Source organism: Egretta garzetta, unplaced genomic scaffold, assembly GCF_000687185.1.
Source record: "Egretta garzetta isolate BGI_Z169 unplaced genomic scaffold, ASM68718v1 scaffold344, whole genome shotgun sequence".
NCBI lineage: Eukaryota > Metazoa > Chordata > Aves > Pelecaniformes > Ardeidae > Egretta > Egretta garzetta.
In genome coordinates this window covers 5,650-22,981 of record NW_009259315.1, presented here as the reverse complement: position 1 = coordinate 22,981, position 17,332 = coordinate 5,650, and the positions used below count along the sequence as shown (strand labels likewise).

The 17,332-nt window shown below is 60.6% G+C and overlaps 2 protein-coding genes across 2 annotated transcripts in view; one reads left to right on the top strand and one right to left on the bottom strand.

The window, feature by feature from the left end:
- Positions 1-11,699, top strand: part of NIBAN2 (niban apoptosis regulator 2) — a 26,645-nt gene extending 14,946 nt beyond the window's left edge. The window contains 10 exon segments of the mRNA XM_035892023.1: positions 2,081-2,248; positions 6,275-6,390; positions 6,468-6,572; positions 7,587-7,749; positions 8,197-8,384; positions 8,614-8,769; positions 9,350-9,466; positions 9,929-9,992; positions 10,036-10,194; positions 10,781-11,699. Of these exon segments, the coding sequence (XP_035747916.1) occupies positions 2,081-2,248; positions 6,275-6,390; positions 6,468-6,572; positions 7,587-7,749; positions 8,197-8,384; positions 8,614-8,769; positions 9,350-9,466; positions 9,929-9,992; positions 10,036-10,194; positions 10,781-11,661 (2,117 nt within the window). The 3' untranslated portion in view covers positions 11,662-11,699.
- Positions 11,700-13,442: 1,743 nt separating this feature from the next.
- SLC31A2 (solute carrier family 31 member 2) lies at positions 13,443-15,667 on the bottom strand. Its single transcript, XM_035892031.1, has 3 exons — positions 15,201-15,667; positions 14,365-14,528; positions 13,443-13,812 (listed from the first exon to the last, which is right to left on the bottom strand). The coding sequence occupies exons 1-3, from the start codon at positions 15,270-15,272 to the stop codon at positions 13,644-13,646; spliced, it is 405 nt and encodes a 134-aa protein (XP_035747924.1). The 5' UTR covers positions 15,273-15,667; the 3' UTR covers positions 13,443-13,643.
- Positions 15,668-17,332: the final 1,665 nt, after the last annotated feature.

The window sequence follows — 17,332 nt, the reverse complement described above, 5'->3', positions numbered from 1 at the left end:
CATGACAGGAGAGGCGGCTGCTGCATGCTCCCGCCCTCACGAGAGCTCTCAGCTCTTGTTTATGTTCCTGGGATCATAAAAATTCCTGGGACAAATTCTTGGCTCACTCAGCCAGCCTGTGTTTGGGATGGTGTGAATACTGCTCAGCTGGGGGGGTCTCAGGGGCGCGGCATATCCTGTTCCTGTTGCTGGTCCTCCATGAAGTCCATTTAAGCATTGTCTGGTGCTGGGCCCTGCAGGATGGCTTCTTGCTTTTCCTCTTCCATGTCCCATCTGGAGACCACCCTAGGGCAGGGCTTGGTTCCTGCCACCTGCAGCTTGCCTCTGACCTGCACCCTAGCAGGACCCTCTGGTCAATGGCCATTACCAAGCAGTGCCATGCATGCTCCTGCATGCCCCACACCAGGGAAATCGCAGTAGCTGGGCTTTGGGAAGAGGTTCTGGAGGGCTCTGCTCCACCTGCTGCTCCGCCAAGAGAGCCCAGGTCGCTCAGCTGAGCGGGGTGCATCTCCCAGGACGGAGATGCCAGGGACAGAGGTGCAACCACCACCGTGGTGAACGCCACCATGCGTGACTGCCATGTGAGCAGCCCTTCTGACGTTTTCTAGGGCTCTGCATGTGGAAACCCCCAGGTTGTCACCCAGATGCAGCTCTTCAGGCACCTAAATTTGCAATGCTAGAGGAGAAAATCCAGTGGTGAAATTGGAGACCCTCAGCATAGCCCTAATGCAGAAAACCCCACCAAAACCACCACAAAGGGACCTTGCTGAGCTCCTCAAGCCAGGCTGTGGCCATGGGATGGAGGGGTACCCAGCTGCCCACTCCATGCCCCCCTATGCCACCCACCGTGTGTCTCCTCCCCCGCAGGTCCCACTGGAGGACCACGTCATCTACTCGGGCAACCTCTTCCAGTACATCGAGGAGAACAAGAAGTGGAGGAACCGCTTCTGTGTAGTCCCGCACAACTACGGCTTGGTCCTCTACGAGAACAAACTGGTGAGGGGCATCACCCTTTCGCCCATCTCTGGTGGGCGCAGCTTCAAAGTGGGGACATCCCATCGCTGCGGTGGCATGGCCATGCTCCCCGTCATCCATGACCATCTTTTTCTGCTCAGGCCTATGAGCGGGACCTGCCACCCCGTGTACTGGTCAACAGTGCTGGCTACAAGATCCTCACCTCCGTGGACCAGTACCTGGAGCTGGTGAACAGCAGCCTGCCTGGTGAGTGGTCCTGGTGGCTGTGGGGCGAGGAGAGGTGCTTGGGGTCCCCTCTGCCCCCAGGCTGCTGGGCATCTCTTGGGAACCTTGGGGAAGGGGCAATTTCAGGATGTGGTATCCCTGGGAACCTTCTGGAAGGGATGGTTCTGGGGTGTAGCATCCCTGTGGACCTTCTAGAGGGGTGTTTTTGGGGTGTAGCATCCCTGGGGACCTTCTGGAAGGGGAGGTTTTGGGGCGTAGGGAAGGAGAAGAGCCCTGTTCCCCCCAGGGGTGTAGGGTGCAGTGTGAGGTGGCTACTGCTCGGGTCCTGCCTCATCTTCTGGGGAAGGAAGGCAAATGTGTCTGTGGCTCTGGGAGAGCTGCCCCGAGCTACTCCTGCCTCCCTGTCCTAGGGAGCGCGGGGGGAAGGCAGCAGCTCCTGCCCCTCTATCCAGACTCCCAGGGGGACCGGCTACCCCCCCCAACCATCCTCCTGGTTCCCTATAGGCCAGGGCAGCCCCCCGGGAGCAGGACAGGAGCTGCTGAAACAGTTCAGGGCATGGGCACGATGGCAGCGGGGTCAGGCCAGCAGCTCTGGGGAGGGTTTCACGCTGGAAATAATGATTTCTTGTTTGTTTGTTTTTCCACTTTTCACTTTTGATTTCATTTTTGGAAGAACAAGGCTCACTCTTTGCGGTTTTTTCGCCCCATGTTTTGGGTAGAACTCACAGCAAAGGCACTGCGAAGGAGCCGAGGGGTCTTAGGTGCCCCTGCTGCACCCCTAACCCCAGTTGCTGGGGGAGACGGACACCCCTGACCCTGTAGCATCCCCATCCCCATCCTGCCTCATTCCTCTCCTCAAAGCATCCTTCCCTCCCTGCAGGCATGACGCCCAAATCGGGGCACTCCCCCATCCTGAAGTGCCCCACGGATTTCCCCCTCATCCTCTGGCACCCCTACGCCCGGCACTATTACTTCTGCGTGATGACGGGCAAGGAGCAGGAGAAGTGGCGGGCGGTTTTCCAGGACTGCGTGCGGCACTGCAACAACGGTGAGTGATGCTGGGGGGGGGCACGCCAGGCCACCAGGGTCCAGAGAGGGTGTTGGGGGATCCTGCGGTGGCTGGGTTGGGTTTGGGGCCAAAGGGGATGATTTGGGGGTCAAGAGGTGGAATTGGCCAGGAGTTGTTGAGCATCAATGAGCATCTCATCCTCTTCCCAAGCAACGTGGGGAGCAGGAGGGATCCGGCATCCCTGTGCCCAGCTTCATCCCACCACCCATAAGGAACGCGATGACTGCACCAGGGCAGGCAGCATTTGCAGGAGCCAGCATGGAGCCTGGCTCAAGAGGCGCCCTGATGCCTGTTTTCCACCCTGATGCAAAAAATATTTGATAATTAAAGTCATCAAAACTCCCAACCCCCCCGTCCCGCTCCCCGCCCGCACCGCCCGGGCTCCGGCAAGTGAGGGCAGCTGGGGCTGCGGGCAGGGGGGTGCGGAGCTGCGAGGGGCCGGGGCAGAGGCAGGACCTGCCTCCCACGTCAGCGATACTCTGGCAGCAAAACACGATTTTCCTGCTTGGCTGTGGCCTGTGTGCTCCTGGGCTGAGACCCAGGGCTCGGCGGTGCCTCGGATGGCGAGAAGTTTCCTGGGGAAGGAGGCACCAGCACTGAAGCCTGCTCGAAATCGGGCCTTTTAGTGGGCAAAGAGTGATTCTGCCTATTCTTTTAGTGCTTCTTTCACTCCCGGGAGCTGCGTGTAGCCCCGGATTTGCCAGAGCTGCTGCTTAGGGAGCAGAGTAATGGAGCTGGATCAGGAGCCTGGGTGTGAGCAGGGGTTTCCATCCTCCTGTGTTAGACTGAATCTGAGAGCTTTGCTCTCGCTGCAGAGCACATCCATGTGCTGTTGGTGAGCTGGGGCCATCCAAGCTCGTTGGGATGAGCGTGTCCCCACACCCACCCAGGGCCTGGGCTCCTTTCGGGGGGTGCTGGGTGCAGTGACCCCCCCCCCAGCCGCTCATCCCCCCGGGATGCTACTGGAGCATCATTGCTGCCCGCAGTTCCACACCCCAGGAGCCTCTGTGTTGCTGGCTGGACCCACAAAGCTGGGGCACTGCGAGCAAAACCAGCTCCTCATAAAAGAGGAATTAACTTCTTGTACTAACAAAGAGCCTATTTATTAATTTATTTATCTTTAATCCCCCCCCCTCCCGACTGCTGGGTGCTGCCGCGGGAGAGAGGAGAGGTGTGAGCCCCTCTGCCATCCCCGCTGCCAGCCAGGGCCGTGCCAGTAAATCCTCTCCTCCCTCTCCTCCTCCTCAGCATGTGATGAAAAAACCTTACAGGGGCGGGCAGTGGCCCTGGGCAGGCTCAATGCTGGTGGGTTTCTTGCTTCTGCAGCCTGGGTTTCTCCGTGGGATGGTTCTTCCCCCCCAAGCTCCATTTCTGCCCCTCACTGCTCCTGCGAGGTCCAAGATACTGTTTCACATCCCATGAAAGCTCTTTTGTTGCTGTCAAGCAATTTTTTTTTTTTCCCCCTAAATTAGAGGCTCTGTTTCTGCCTCCGGTTGTGATTAGTGTGGAAATTTTCACCTCTCTTTTTAAGACTGTGTGTTCACAGCACCAGCTCTTCCATAGGGACCAGGGATGAGCAGCAGCGTTCCTTGCACAGGAGGTGTCCAGCCTGGTTTCCCTGGACCCTGGGTGCCCTTGGCTGCTCCGGGACGTCCCCTTGCCCTGCATGGTGACACGGGGGGCTGGAGCAGCACCCACCCATCCGCTGGCTTTTGCTCCTTATTGAGGGCAGGCTGCCCCATCCAGTGGTGTTTTGGGCAAAAACCAGCCCCAAACGTGCTTTTCTCCTTCAGTGCCATTCCCCCATCGACAGGAGATTGTGCCGTGAGCGGGGTGGGCTTCGCAAAAACTGAGGTGTAGCATTGCTCCCCGGTGTCGGGTGCTCCCATCCCACAGTGCCCCATCACCCCGGGAGCCTTCACAGGGTAGGGTCCAGGCTTGGGAGATTGCTTCCCATCCCTGACAAGGTGACCTCAGATCAATGCTTAGTTAGCCACGTATTAATGAAGCAAGCTCATTAGATTTGAGGGAAATGGCCTCAAGTTATGCCAGGGCAGGTTTAGGTTGGACACTGGGAAAAATTTCTTCCCTGAAAGGGCTGTCAGGCACTGGAAGGGGCTGCCCAGGGAAGGGGCCGAGTCCCCACCCCTGGGGGTATTTAAAAGCTGGGCAGAGGAGGTGCTTAGGGCCAGGGTTTAGTGGTGGGATGGCAGGGTTAGGGGAACAGTTGGGCTTGGTGAGCTTAAAGGGCTTTTCCAACCTAAATGATTCCATGATTCTGTGAATTTGCCCTGTGAAGTGGCGTGGTGGCTTCTTGCACCCAGGCCTGTCTGCTTGTCCCTGGGCAGGGTGCAGGGCTGGGGACAGGTCCCCGGGCTCAGCCAGGGCTGAGTGATCCTGGTGGGGCAGATCTGGGTGGCTCCCTGGGGGCAAATCCTGTGTGTGCCCCCCCTGCGTGGCTTGGAGGATGAGGTTTGGCCATAGCAGCTCTGCCGGGGGACTGGAGCCTGAACTGGGCTGCCCCACCCAGGAGGGGATGCTGAGCTGATGCTGAGCTGCAAGGAGCCGGGGCTGGAGAAGCACTGGCCCCTGAAAGCTCAGCCCTGCTCTGGCTCCCGCTCCCACCGAGCACTGAGAAAGGCTCAGACTTCACTTTCTCAGTGTTTTTTTCCCCCTGTATATTAAGCTGCCCCTTAGGAAAAGCTGCTTAGGCTTGGAGTTAAGTGTAATCATCTTAGAAAAATCTGCATGTGTTGGAAAAGATCCACTCGCTACCCCGGGCTGTCCCTCCTGGGAAGGGCAAAACCACCCCTGGCTGTGTCTCCCTAGGACGCTGGCTTGTTGGGTGGTCCAGGGACATGCTGTGCCCCCCCGCTGCCATCACTGTGGAGATGCTCTCTGGGAGCAGGGTGGCTCTGCTGGGGGTCCTTTGCCATGGGGCACAGCCACCAGCAGCCACCCTGGGCTCCGTCCCACACCACTTCCCTCCTGACAGAGGTCCAAGCAAGGGGAGGGGATTCGGGGTGCCAGGGGGGTTTGTTCTCAGGAGTGTTTCTCTCCAGCTGGCAGGCACCTCTGCAGCCAGAGTCTGCTGGGATGAGGCAGGGACATGTGCAGGACATGGTGCCAGCAGCCTCCCAGACTGTCCTGCCTGTCCGCTGCCCCCATCTCCTCCTCCTCCTCTTGGCATGTGGCTGGGGGCTCCCAGCACCCTGCCCCTCCTCCTGATGGGTGCTGTGGGATGGTGGGGGTGATGCCCGAGCCCTAAGCTGCGCTGCAGTGACATCTCCTGTGGGGCTGGCTTGGCGACCCAGTCCTGGCTCAGCCCTGATTCCTCTTGTCCACTTTCCTCTTCCTCCTGATCTGCATCGCTCCCTGCAGGGCTCCCCCTTCCCCCAGACCCCCCAGTTCCCCGTGCACCATGGGGGCTTGCTGAGCGCCCATCCTGCTGTAGCCTGTCCTGCTGTACCCCTGCTCCTGATGTGCTTTCAGCGCTTGCTGAGCCCCCAGGTCCCCGTGCACCACTGGGGTTCACTGAGCCCCCCGTCCTGCTGTGCCATCAGAGCGTGCTGAGCCCCCAGGCCCCTGTGCACCATCAGGGCTTGCTGAGCCCCCCATCATGCTGAGCCCCTCCTCCTGCCATGCCATCGGGGCTCTCCGAGCCCCTGAATCCCTATGCACCATCGGGGGTCACTGAGCGCCCCCTGTCTTGCCGAGGCCTGGCTCCTGGGTGCCTCCCTGCCCTTGGTCTGGCTCTGGAGGGGATCAGTCTGTGGACAGAGTGGGAGCCTCCCCAGCCACTGGTGTGTCTGGGAGACTGCTGCCCCCCACCCAGTTAGACACAGGGGCTTGGGATGGGATCCCCCAGTGCTCATGGCAGCCCCAGGCTCCTTGTGTGGGACTGAGGGTGTGGGGGATGTGAGGGACCCCCTGCAAAGATGAGCTGGGGTGCTGCAAGCAGCTGGGCTGCTCACTTGTCCCCCATCCCCCCAATCCCCTCCCCAGGGATCTCCGAGGACTCCAGAGTAGAGGCTCCAGCCTTCACGGACGCCGTCCGCATGTACCGCCAGTCGAAGGAGCAGTACGGCACCTGGGACATGCTGTGCGGCAACGAAACCCAGGTGAGGACCTGGCTCCCCTGAGGCTGGGGCGGGGGGTGCGGGCTGGGCAGGGTGCCCACAGCCTCCTGCCTTCGCAGGTCCTGAGCAACCTGGTGATGGAGGAGCTGCTCCCCGAGCTGAGGACCACCATCGGCCCCCGGCTGAAGGGCAAGGCTCAGGAGCGCCAGCGGACCTGGATCCAGGTGCGGGGCTGCCGGGGAGGGGGGGATCATCACCGCCTGCCCTCCCCCTGCCTGTGCTGCCTCTGCTTTGGGGCCCCGCTGCCACCTCCCTTCCCCGCTGCCTTCCCTGCCTGTCAGAGCCAGTGCTCCTGCTGCGTCACCCCTCTCCTGGCCCCCCCAAAGAAGCCGTCCTTATTCTCCACTGTGGCTTTTTAAAGCTCCTTGTTGTGTCCCTGCAAGCAGCCCTGCCCATCCCTGCCTGCGCTGCCGCGTCCCTGGGGCGAGGGAAGCAAACAGGAGGAAGCCCAGCCCCGGAGCGGAGCCCGTCCCAGCTATATTTAGCGAGCCATTTTTAGAACAGCATGGGCTAAATCCAGCCCAAACCCTTGCGAAAGACTGAGGGCTCTTCAAAACTGCGTGTTAAAACCTTAAAAGCTGATAGATAATTACCACCAGGCTCATAATGTGCCTAAAAATGCACAAATGCTGCTTTTTCAGTAGCTGCGGTCTTCACTGCAAAGCTGGGAAGCCCGAGGGAGGGAGTGGGGGACGGCTCTGCCTCCGCCGGCCCTGAAATCAGGGCTTTTGGCTGCAAAGTGAGCGTGAAGCCGCAGCCAGAGGCTCCATCCCGCTCATGGGGTTGGCTCCTGAGAGCCCAGGCAGGCTGAGCAGGGCAGGGCACAGGTTTCAAATGGGGTCAGGGGCTCTCCTGCCCAGACTGCCAGCACCCCTGGGCCACCAGCATCCCCGGACCTCCAGCATCCCCAGACCTCCCAGCACCCCTAGACCTGCCTAGGGCACGTTGGCTGGACGGAGGCACCGCTTCAAAGCAGCTTCTGCACCGCAGGGGCTTCATCTCACCCAGCTGGGGGGTCCTTGGTGTGGAAAACCTGCTGCCAGGCTGCGAGGAAGGGTCAGGTCAGGGCATGGGCAAAGGCTCCACAGGTCCTGCAGGCATCTGGTGCTGGAGGTGATGGTTAGGGGTGTTGCAGGAGGTGTGGGGGGGAGCTGACCACCCCACCCCTTTCTCGCCAGATCTCGGATGCCGTCTATAGGATGGTCTATGAGCAGACCAAGGCCCAGTACGATGCAGTGATGGCCAAGTGCGAACAGGAGCGGCCTCAGATGGAAAGTACCATCCGCACGGACATGGACCAGATCATCACTTCGAAGGAGCACTTGGCCAGCAAGATCCGAGGTACAGCCCTGTGGGAAGACGCGTGGACATGGGTGTGTGTAGCTGTGTCTGCAGATGATTCCTGGTGTAGCATCACCACTGTTTCACCAAGGTGTGGCTGTTCCTGGGGTGCAGGGTGGCTGCTGCCAGCACGGCCTGGGGAGCCCTGGGGAGATGCCAGCCACCGCAGTGGCCAGGGTGCACATCTTCATTGGCATTGTCCCAGGATTTGGGGACAAGGTGGGCAGTGACCCCCCCATCAAGGCAGTGGGGGAGGAATGAGTTCAACACAGAGCCAGGCCCCTTGCAAGAACCCCTTGCATTGTGCTGCGAGTCTGCGAGACCTCTCCAGGAGGGTCTGGGGAGAGGGACAGGTCCCGCTCCCTAGGGTGGGTTTATGGCCTGATTTGCAGAGCTGGAGGGGCAGAGGAGGAGCCTTACCATGCTCTACCCCTGCTCTCTGCCCAGCATTCGTCCTCCCCAAAGCGGAGGTCTGCGTCCGTAATCATGTCCAGCCCTACATCTCCTCCATCCTGGAAGCCCTGATGACCCCCACGAGCCAGGGCTTTGCTGAGGTGCGGGAGGTGTTCTTCAAGGAGGTGACAGACATGAACCTGAACATCATCAATGAGGGTGGCATGGACAAGCTGGCGGAGGTGAGACCTGGCGATGCTCCGTGCTGGCTGGTGGGCTTGGGGGTGGTAGGGCCGGGCCAGTCCTGCTGCCATCCCTGGTGCCGATGGCACTGGCGGACCCTGGGCTGAGAAAATACATGGGGATGAGGCCCATGTGTTGGTGCAGGCTGCTGTGCCTGGTGTGGGGTGGCATGTCCCAGCCCCAAGGGTGCAGAGAGTCCTGCCTTGCTGAGCTTGGCTTTATCCCCAGTACATGGAGAAGCTTTCCCACCTGGCCTTCCACCCCGTCAAGATGCAATCATGCTACGAGAAGATGGACCAGCTGAAACTGGAGGGCCTTCAGCAGCGATTCGATGTCTCCAGCACGTCCGTCTTCAAGCAGAGGGCCCAGATCCACATGAGACAGGTGGGATGGGACCGGGGTCCGCTTGTGTCCCCCCGGGCTGAGCACAGAGGGCTGGGGAGCAGAGGCAGAGCGGGGAACCTAGGTGGGTCCAGCCCTGGCAGGGATTTGGCCAGGATGTCTGTCCTGGCTCAGGGACCATCATGCCGCTGGCACCCAGCTAAAGGTGTGTGACGGATCTGACCATGGGTCTGGAGCCCCAGCAGGGAGGGAGCCCATGGGTGGGCAGCAGCGTGGGGCACCCTTCCAATGTGGGCTCAGCACCCATGGCACAGCTGCCCCTTTGCCACTGAGCCCACTGGCACCAGCAAAGCCAGTAACCCAGGTCTGGGGTCTGATCCAGCCAAACCCAGAGTGAGGTGTAGAAGGGGAGGGTGCAAAGCAGTTTGGGGCACCCTCCTCCCCCAGCACCCTTGGTCCTCAGGGTGGAGTCTGTGGATGCCATGTGGGAATGGTGGGGACCTTGCCAGTGTGAAGGTTCATCGTGGTGTGGCAGTGCCCCACAAGAGCGTCCTGCCCACCCCCATGGCTGGTCCCTTCGGGTGCCCCCACCCCGGTGCTGATCGTCTGCCTCCACTCACAGCAAATGGACGACGCCGTGTACACGTTCGAGACGCTGCTCCATCAGGAGCTGGGGAAGCTGCAGGGCAAAGACGATTTGTGCAAGTCCATCCAGCGCATCCTCGAGAGGGTGCTCAAGGTGAGAGGTGGGGGGGTCGGGGCCTTCGGTGACCTTCAGTGGCCTTGTTCCAAGGGTTGGCAGCCTGGGGAAGAGGCCAGGAGTGACCTTACCAATTTTAACAAAAGTCTTCTGGGGAAATGCTTCTTTATATTGAGACTTTTCATGCATCTTGCTGGGATGTGGGGCAGGCGAGTGGGAAATCACCTGGAGGAGCCAGGGCCCCTCTGACCACATGCGTCGCTGTAAAAGCCACCCGGGGTTCTGACTGGCCCCAAAAACCCCTTCTGTAGACAGCAATGGAGGAGCTGGCTCCTACCAGGCTCAGGCACCCCAGGAACCAGCTGGGAGAAGGGTGCGAGGGGCAGAGGAACCTGCTCACGCCTGTGCAAATGGGTTGGGGGGGGAACCAAACGGCAGGGGTTTGTGCTCATGTGCAGAGGAGCTGCCAGCCCGCATTGACCCTTCTTGCTCACCCTGCAGAAATATGACTATGACAGCAGCACAGTGCGGAAGAAGTTCTTCAGGGAGGCCCTGCTGCAGATCTTTGGGGGAAGAGGCTGAAGCTTGGCGGGGGGCAGGGGGAGAGGCCCTCCCTCCCATCCCCCTGGGCTGAGCGCCCTCTCCCCTGTGGCAGGAGTTAGCCAAGTTTCAGGAGCTGATCTTTGAGGACTTTGCCAGCTTCATCCTGGTGGAGAACACTTACGAGGAGGTTGTGCTACAGTCAGTGATGAAAGACATCATGCAAGGTAGGGCCCTGCGGCACCAGGGGACCTGGACCCGCTCAGCTCTGAGCCCCCGGGGGGTCCAGCACCCTGCAGTGGGTGGGGTGGGCGTAAGCCCAGCCTGGGCTAAGCAGCACCCAGAGGGCCCATGCTGGGGACCGTAGGAGCAGGGGGTGACCCTGAGCAGGGTGCAACCCTGAGCAGGTTGCTGGGGGCTGTACAAGGAGGGGTGATCCTGAACAGGGTGCTGGGGGCTGTAGGAGGAGGGGGTGACCCCGAGCAGGGTGCTGGGGGCTGTAGGAGGAGGGGGTGACCCCGAGCAGGGTGCTGGGGGCTGTATGAGGAGGGGATGACCCTGAGCAGGGTGCTGGGGCTGTATGAGGAGGGGGTGACCCCGAGCAGGGTGCTGAGGCTGTACCAGGAGCAGTTTTCCCACCTGGCCTTCCCGCTGGCAGGGCTGAGCGGTGGGTGGGATGCTGAGCCCTCTGCCCAGCACCGGACATCTCTCCCTGCACCCTACACCCAAGGGGGAGGCTGGGAGAGGTGGCCAAGCCTGGCGGGCGCTGTCCTGTGCGTGCAGCCCATCTGACATCTCTCTCGGTGCTCCCAGCTGTGAAGGAGGCGGCCGTGCAGCGGAAGCACAACCTGTACCGTGACAGCATGGTCATGCACAACAGCGATCCCAACCTGCACCTCCTGGGCGAGGGCATCCCCATCGACTGGGGTGAGGAGTACAGCGGGCAGCCCGAGGCCGAGCTGGCCGCTGACAAGCGCCGCAGGGCCAAGCAAGTGGTGTCGGTGATCCAAGACGATGAGGGTGCTCTGCCCTATGAGCTGAGCGCCAAGGGGTTGCTGCAGCCCAGCTCCCCAGAGCCACAGGAGCAGGAGGAGCTGGACCCTGGGCCACCACCGAGCTCCCCGGTTGGGGTGGAGGAGATCCGGGAGGCGCTGGCGAAGGAGAGCGTTGAGGTGGAGGAGCAGCTGACAAATGGTACTGATGCCACACAGGAGAGCGGTGCCACCGAGGAGGTGGTGGTGGTGGCAGGGTCTGTCCCAGGTGATGTCCCCCAGCAAGGTCCAGCCAGTGAGGGGGACGGGGTGCACCAAGGTGCACCAGTATCACCTGCGCCTGGAGCTGAAGTCCCATCAGGGGCTGCAGGGGTGCAACATGCCTCACCAGCATCTCCCATGCCAGCATCACCTGTGCCCAGAGCCGATGTCCCATCAGGGGCCAGTGTGCAACACACCACACCAGCATCACCCAAATCAAGAGCCGATATCCCAGTCCCATTGGAGGCCAGTGTGCCCCACGCCACACCAGCATCACCCGCACCCAGAGCTGAGCCCCCATCACCGTCTGCTGCGGTGGCTTGCCACCAGCCCAGTGACAAGGAGACAGGCGAGGAGGTGGCCCCCCTGGGCAGCCAGTGCAGCCCCCCACAGCCTGCAGGCACAACGGAGAGTGGCGAGGGGTTGCAGACTGAGTTCTAGCCCCGGGCTGTCCCCCCTCCCCCGGCCATGGACTGGCCCCAGTGGCACCGGGGGTTGGGGTAGGGGGAATAGGACCCGCTGCGCTGCCAGGATGGAGAGCAGTGCCGTGGGAGAGGGACAGCCAACTTGGTCTTAACTGGGTCAGACCGGGGGAGGCCCCAGCCTGGGGCACCCCCTGTGCTCTGCTCTGTCCTACTTCTGCCTTATTGTCTTCTTTTCTACTGAAGAGATGCTTTACCTGCCCCCCCACCCCCAGAACAACTGCCGGGGGTGCTGGGGGGCTGGCACAAGCCCTGCTGTGGATGGGTGCACAGGAGGCTTCTGGCTGCCCCAGGGGAAGTCCCCTGCCTCAGCCCAGGGGGTTTCCTAGGAGCCTGCCCATCGCATTCCACCCAGCCGGCTCCAGGAGTGCCAGTGGGAGCAGGGTGCACAGGGGATGATGGAAAAACATGGCGGCAGCCGTGGGCATGGCAGGGCTACAGCAATACCGGCTGGCTCGAACCCCTGCCGATGGGGCAAGAGCTGGGACAGGTGTGGGCTCACAGCAGCCAGGCTGGGCTAACGGCACCTGGGCTAGGCTCATGGCACCCAGGCTGGGCTCATAGCAGTCGGGCTGGGCTAATGGCACCTGGGCTGTGCTCATGGCACCCAGGCTGGGCTCATGGCATGCAGCGCTGGTCCCTGGCCACCCTCCCCCTGGGGTATTCTAGCAGCTATTTAAGTTTAAAAATAAAAAACTTACTTAAGAGGGGAAGACGGCACTCACATGATGTCTCCAGCTTTGCCCGGCAGGACTGGGCTGCCTCCAGGCTCAGGCTCACCCTCCAGTAGAGGGATCCCAGCACTGGCCTTCTGGAGCTTCCCAGCACCGTGCACAGATATCTCAGGCTTTGCAGGTTTTGGCACCTGCAGTCACAGTTGAGCGAAGCGCTGGTGCCTTAGCAGCAGTTTGCTGGCTCCCCCAGCAGCCCTGCCTGCCAGGGGGACAGGGACGGGACCAGTGCAGCCCCCAGGCAGGGATGCTGAGAGCTGGTGGGGGTTGGCAGGACTGGTGAGTGTGAGACATGAGCGTATGTGCATGGAGTGGGGACCAGCACCCCCACACTCGCCTGCATTTTAGGTGCCGCTGTTTCTTGCCTCTGAAGGGGGGTGCCCAGCCTAACCCACTCGGGGAGGCCCCCCAAAGTGCCTTGCTTTGGGAACTTAAAACCTGTCTCTTCCAGGATATTTTATTAAGAAAGTTATACAAATGTTTAAAAATATGCTTATATTAATAAAATGGAAAAGCTTTATTTAAAGCCAGAGGAGACTGTCCTTATTCCTGGCCTGGCTCCCCGGGGTAGGGCTGGGGATCCCTGCTCCCACTGTCCCCAGGACATGTCACCCGGCGACCACCCAGCAGCCACACAAGCCAGGAGCCGAACAACTGAGGTGGTTTTTATTAAAAGGGGTGTCCCGAGGAAGCAGCAAGAGGCACCCACAGCAGCAGCTTCCCCTCGGCACAGCCACGCTGATGGCTCAGGGGCCACTCTGACCCCATCCCTGAAGCACTGCATGGTGGGGGGACAGCAGGACGCCCATTGTCCCCAGAAGGCACTTTGTGAAGAGGGGCTTGGTGCAGGGCAGTGCTGGGCAGGGGTGCCTGTCCCCAGCAGGGCACTGGAGCATTCCCATTCCAGCCAGGATGAGCCCCGCTGAAAAGCTGGAGGGGAAGAAAACATCCAGCAACATCCCTGCCCCCTGCTGTCATCACCCGGCGGTTGGCAGCGTGGCAAAATGCTGGCCACAGCGCTCCCCTTCCCCAGCACCTCCCTCATGAACCGGATGCTACCCCAGCACTGAGGGTCCCCGCAGCAAGTCCCTGGCGTGCTGCATCCCACCTAGCACGGGGACAAGGACAGACCCAGCAGAAGTGACAGCAGCTATTCCGGACAAAGTAGCAGGAGGTGTGGAGCACATTGCCCACCGTCCCGCAGGGGGGGCTAGCCCCGACCAAGCAGGGGGTACACCACGAAATAGCCCAGCGTGGAGCCTGCCATGGCCCCAAGGAAGATCCAGGCATTGTAGGACATGACGGCCAGCATCACCATGTAGCCCAGCACCACCTGCACCACATGGAACAAGGTCTGGCCGACATGGTACCGAAACCACCTGTGGAACAAGATGGGAAACCCCATCAGTGAGGGGCTGGGGCAGCCGGCATCTGCCACCCTCCGCGAGCATCCCGGAGCGGCCAGAGTGGGTTTGGGGAGAACAGGGGCTGCAAACAGCAGAGCGGGGGGAAATCACGCTCCAAAGGAACGGGAAGGATATTATTAAGAGCCTGGCAATAAGAGCAGCCTCAGGCATGGTCTGGGATTAAATACAAGAGGAAAAACCCAGGGCTTGGCTTGTGCTGGGAAGGAAACCTCCCAGCCAGCCTTGCCGGGGTGCCTGAGCTGCTGCTTGTGCCCATCCATGAGGACCCTCCTGCACCCACGGTGGCTCCTGGGGGAATGGGAGCATCCAAGACAGCTAAAAAACACCCTGGATGTCTCCCAAAGTACCTGGAGGAACCGGGATGCCGCCAGGGCCACACATACCCCTTTCCTGGGAGCCTATCACTCCATGTCTGCCTCTTTACAGCCTTTCTCCCCTCCTGCGCTGGCCCTGGGGGCCATACACCCCGTCCCCGAGCCCCCCACGAAGGGGGCCCTGCGGTACCTGCCCTGCGCAGGGCCGGTGCCCCCCTCCTCCGGCTCCGCCAGCACCTCCCGGCTGAGGCTGCGGGGCAGAGCCAGCAGCGCCCGCCACAGCAGCACGGCCTTGCCCATCTTGACGGCTTCGTAAAGCATCGACGGGGGCGGGGTGGCATGTCCCGGCATGGAGCGCTTGGGCATATCCATGGGGTAAGGTGGAGGGAACAGAGGGCTCCTGGGATCGGGGTTGGGCTGGAGTGAAAGCCAGTGGGTTTGTGAAGCGTTGGGAAGTGGTGTATTGAGCCTGATCCCCCCCTAAATTCCTGTGGAATATTTTTTGGAGGGGGTTGCTCTGAAAAAAATAAACATTTTTGCATCAACTCCACAAAAATGTGGAGAATAAAAGATGATGCTGGGACGATAATTTTAAAAAAAAAAAAAAAAAAAAAAAAAAAGAGTGTAAATAAAATGGGAAGCTGAGCCATCACTGAGTGACCTGGGGGGACTGGCAAGCCTGGCAGGGGGAGATGCTTCCTGCAGCTCCCTGCTCTCGGCTTGGGAGGATCGACCCCTGCCTGGGGTGTTACCGGGGCACGGCACTGCTCATCAGGGTGGGAGAGGGTCAGCCAAAAATGCGCAGTGCCCCCCGGGCTTGGGGGCGAGTGGTGTGTGGAGCCCATCGTGGCTCTGCTCTGACCCCCCCCGCAGTAAGTGCCCTGCTCTCCCCCTGCCCATGGCTCCCACTGCTCCTGCCAGAAATGCAAAGCCACCCTTCGTTTCTCTGCCCCGCATCCTTTCCCCCGGGCAGAGAGCACAGTGGTGGACAGACGGACAGATGGGTGTCTTGGGGCTGGGCTGCAGCATACCTGTGGGGGTGTGGATGCTCCAGAAGTCAAAGAGCAGCACTGCCGTGTCTGAGAAGTAGAAGGACATCTGGAAGAGAGGCCAAGGAAAGGGCAGAGCTAGGAACTGTCTTGGGGTGATGGGGCAGACGGGGTCTGGGGTGCCCGCATCTTCAGCGGGTTCATGCACCCACCACCCCAAAGGGCCGAGCCCCAGTGCCGATGATCAGCCGGGGTTTTACCAAATGGTGCAATTTTTTTTCCCCAATTCCTGAAACAGGAAGAGGAACTTGCACTGAAAATCACAGTCATGCGACGGGGCTTAACTCTTCCCTTGACTTCTGGCAGAACATTCACTTCTAGCAGCAGCTCCTGCGTGGGTCTGGGCTGGCGGGAAAAACCCGGAGTTTACCCCCGTGACAGAGAGAGATGAGCCCAGGACTGCGTTAGCCTGGATTTGAGACGGGAAGGGCCATGGGAGACAGACGGAGGGTGGTGGACACTGTCCGCAGCCTGAAGCGAAGCTGGCTGGTGGTCAGAGCCCAGCCACCCTCCCCTTCCCTCTGCCTCCCGGGGGTTTCTCTTGGCCAGGACAGGCCAAAGCACCCGGAGCCACAAGCGTGACCGCCTGACGATGGGCATCAGGGCGGCTGGTCCAGGGATGCCTCCCCGGCAGAGGAGCATCAGTCCAAGCACTGTCTGTCTGTCTGACCTGGGGCTGCCAGGACCTACAGAGGCATCAAGCCCCCTTCTTTATCATGCTGAAATAGGAGGAGCAAGTACTGCTCTTGTGTAACGACCCCACCTCCAGAGCTGATACCACAACTGCCAAGTCCTGCTCATTTTACCACAAAAAATTGATTTTTTTTTTTCCTCTTCCCTTTGGTGAATCTCTCCAGGCAGCGTTGGCAGGGCTCGCACCCTCTCCTCTGCTGCCCCGACCCGCCTTCGACCGCGTGTTCCCACCGTTACTGACACCAGCAGATGCGGCCGATGAGACCGGCCTCGGCCAGAAATACTCATCCAAAGTGTCCATGCGGCAGACGGGCTCTAATTACACCCTTCGGCCGCTCGTTACCCAAAGCACATTAGCACATGTAATTGGCTCACACTTCTAAGCTTCCTTTGGCAACAGATTAATGATAATTAGCCTTTAAATTATGTTATTTCTCCTTTGCCAGCTTCACCCACAGGTCTGCAGCGTGGTGTAAGGAGGAGGTAACTATTCTAGGGACAGGGGAACAGAAGTGACCGGCAGGAGACCCCTCACTGCACCAGGTCTCCCAGCTTGGGGTGAAGCCACGCGTCTTCAGGTAGCCAGTGTGGCCATGAAGCCAAAATGATGCTCCTTGGGCCAGTGGCCCCTCGGTCCTCTCCTATAGTGATGCTATAGCGTGATTTCTCCAGAGACAGCATCTCGCTGGGTGAGATGTGGGGTGCGAAGGTCAACAGGGCAAGCCCTAAAAACCTCTGTACTCTTTGCAAGAGGGGAATTACACTGCCGGGGCGATGCGACAGGCCTGGGTCGGAGGGACCTGTCCTCACCCCCCTGCCCACGCAGCAGTGATTCAGCAGGCGCCCAGGCAAGGCTGTGCCCAGCTCCTCCTCTGCACCTCGCAGGTATTCGCGTGCCGAATAAAGGTGCCGAAAAACATCCTGCACTGCCTCTGCTCACGTGCCCAATGTGTGCGTTCAGGGGCTTAATCGCCCGCAGTTTTGGGGTTATTCTTGGCTGTTAAGTGAAAAACCAGTGATGCCTGCGATGGAGCAGTGTCTGGCTGCCCGGTGCATCCCGACCTGCTGCTCTGGTCCAACTGGGACACCCGGCCACGCGTGTCGGGACAAGCCTGCCTTCCTGTGGCACACCGACCCTTGTTTGCAGGACAGCATGACAAGCAGGACCTGTCCCAGCCAGCCCAAGCTGGGGACGCAGTGGCCCGGAGAAGTGTCCTCACACTGGGATGCTCCTCGGAGCCGGTGTGAGCCATCCCCCCAGACTTTGCTGGGACGCTGCTGCGGGGGGCTGGTGCCAGCAAACCAGGGGGGACCTGGTAGCCGTAAACATTATGCACGAGCTCGAGCACAATGCAAACCTGATGCAGGGTGATGGGCGAGGGCCCGTGCCATGACTTGGGCTCCCGCTGCGAGTGC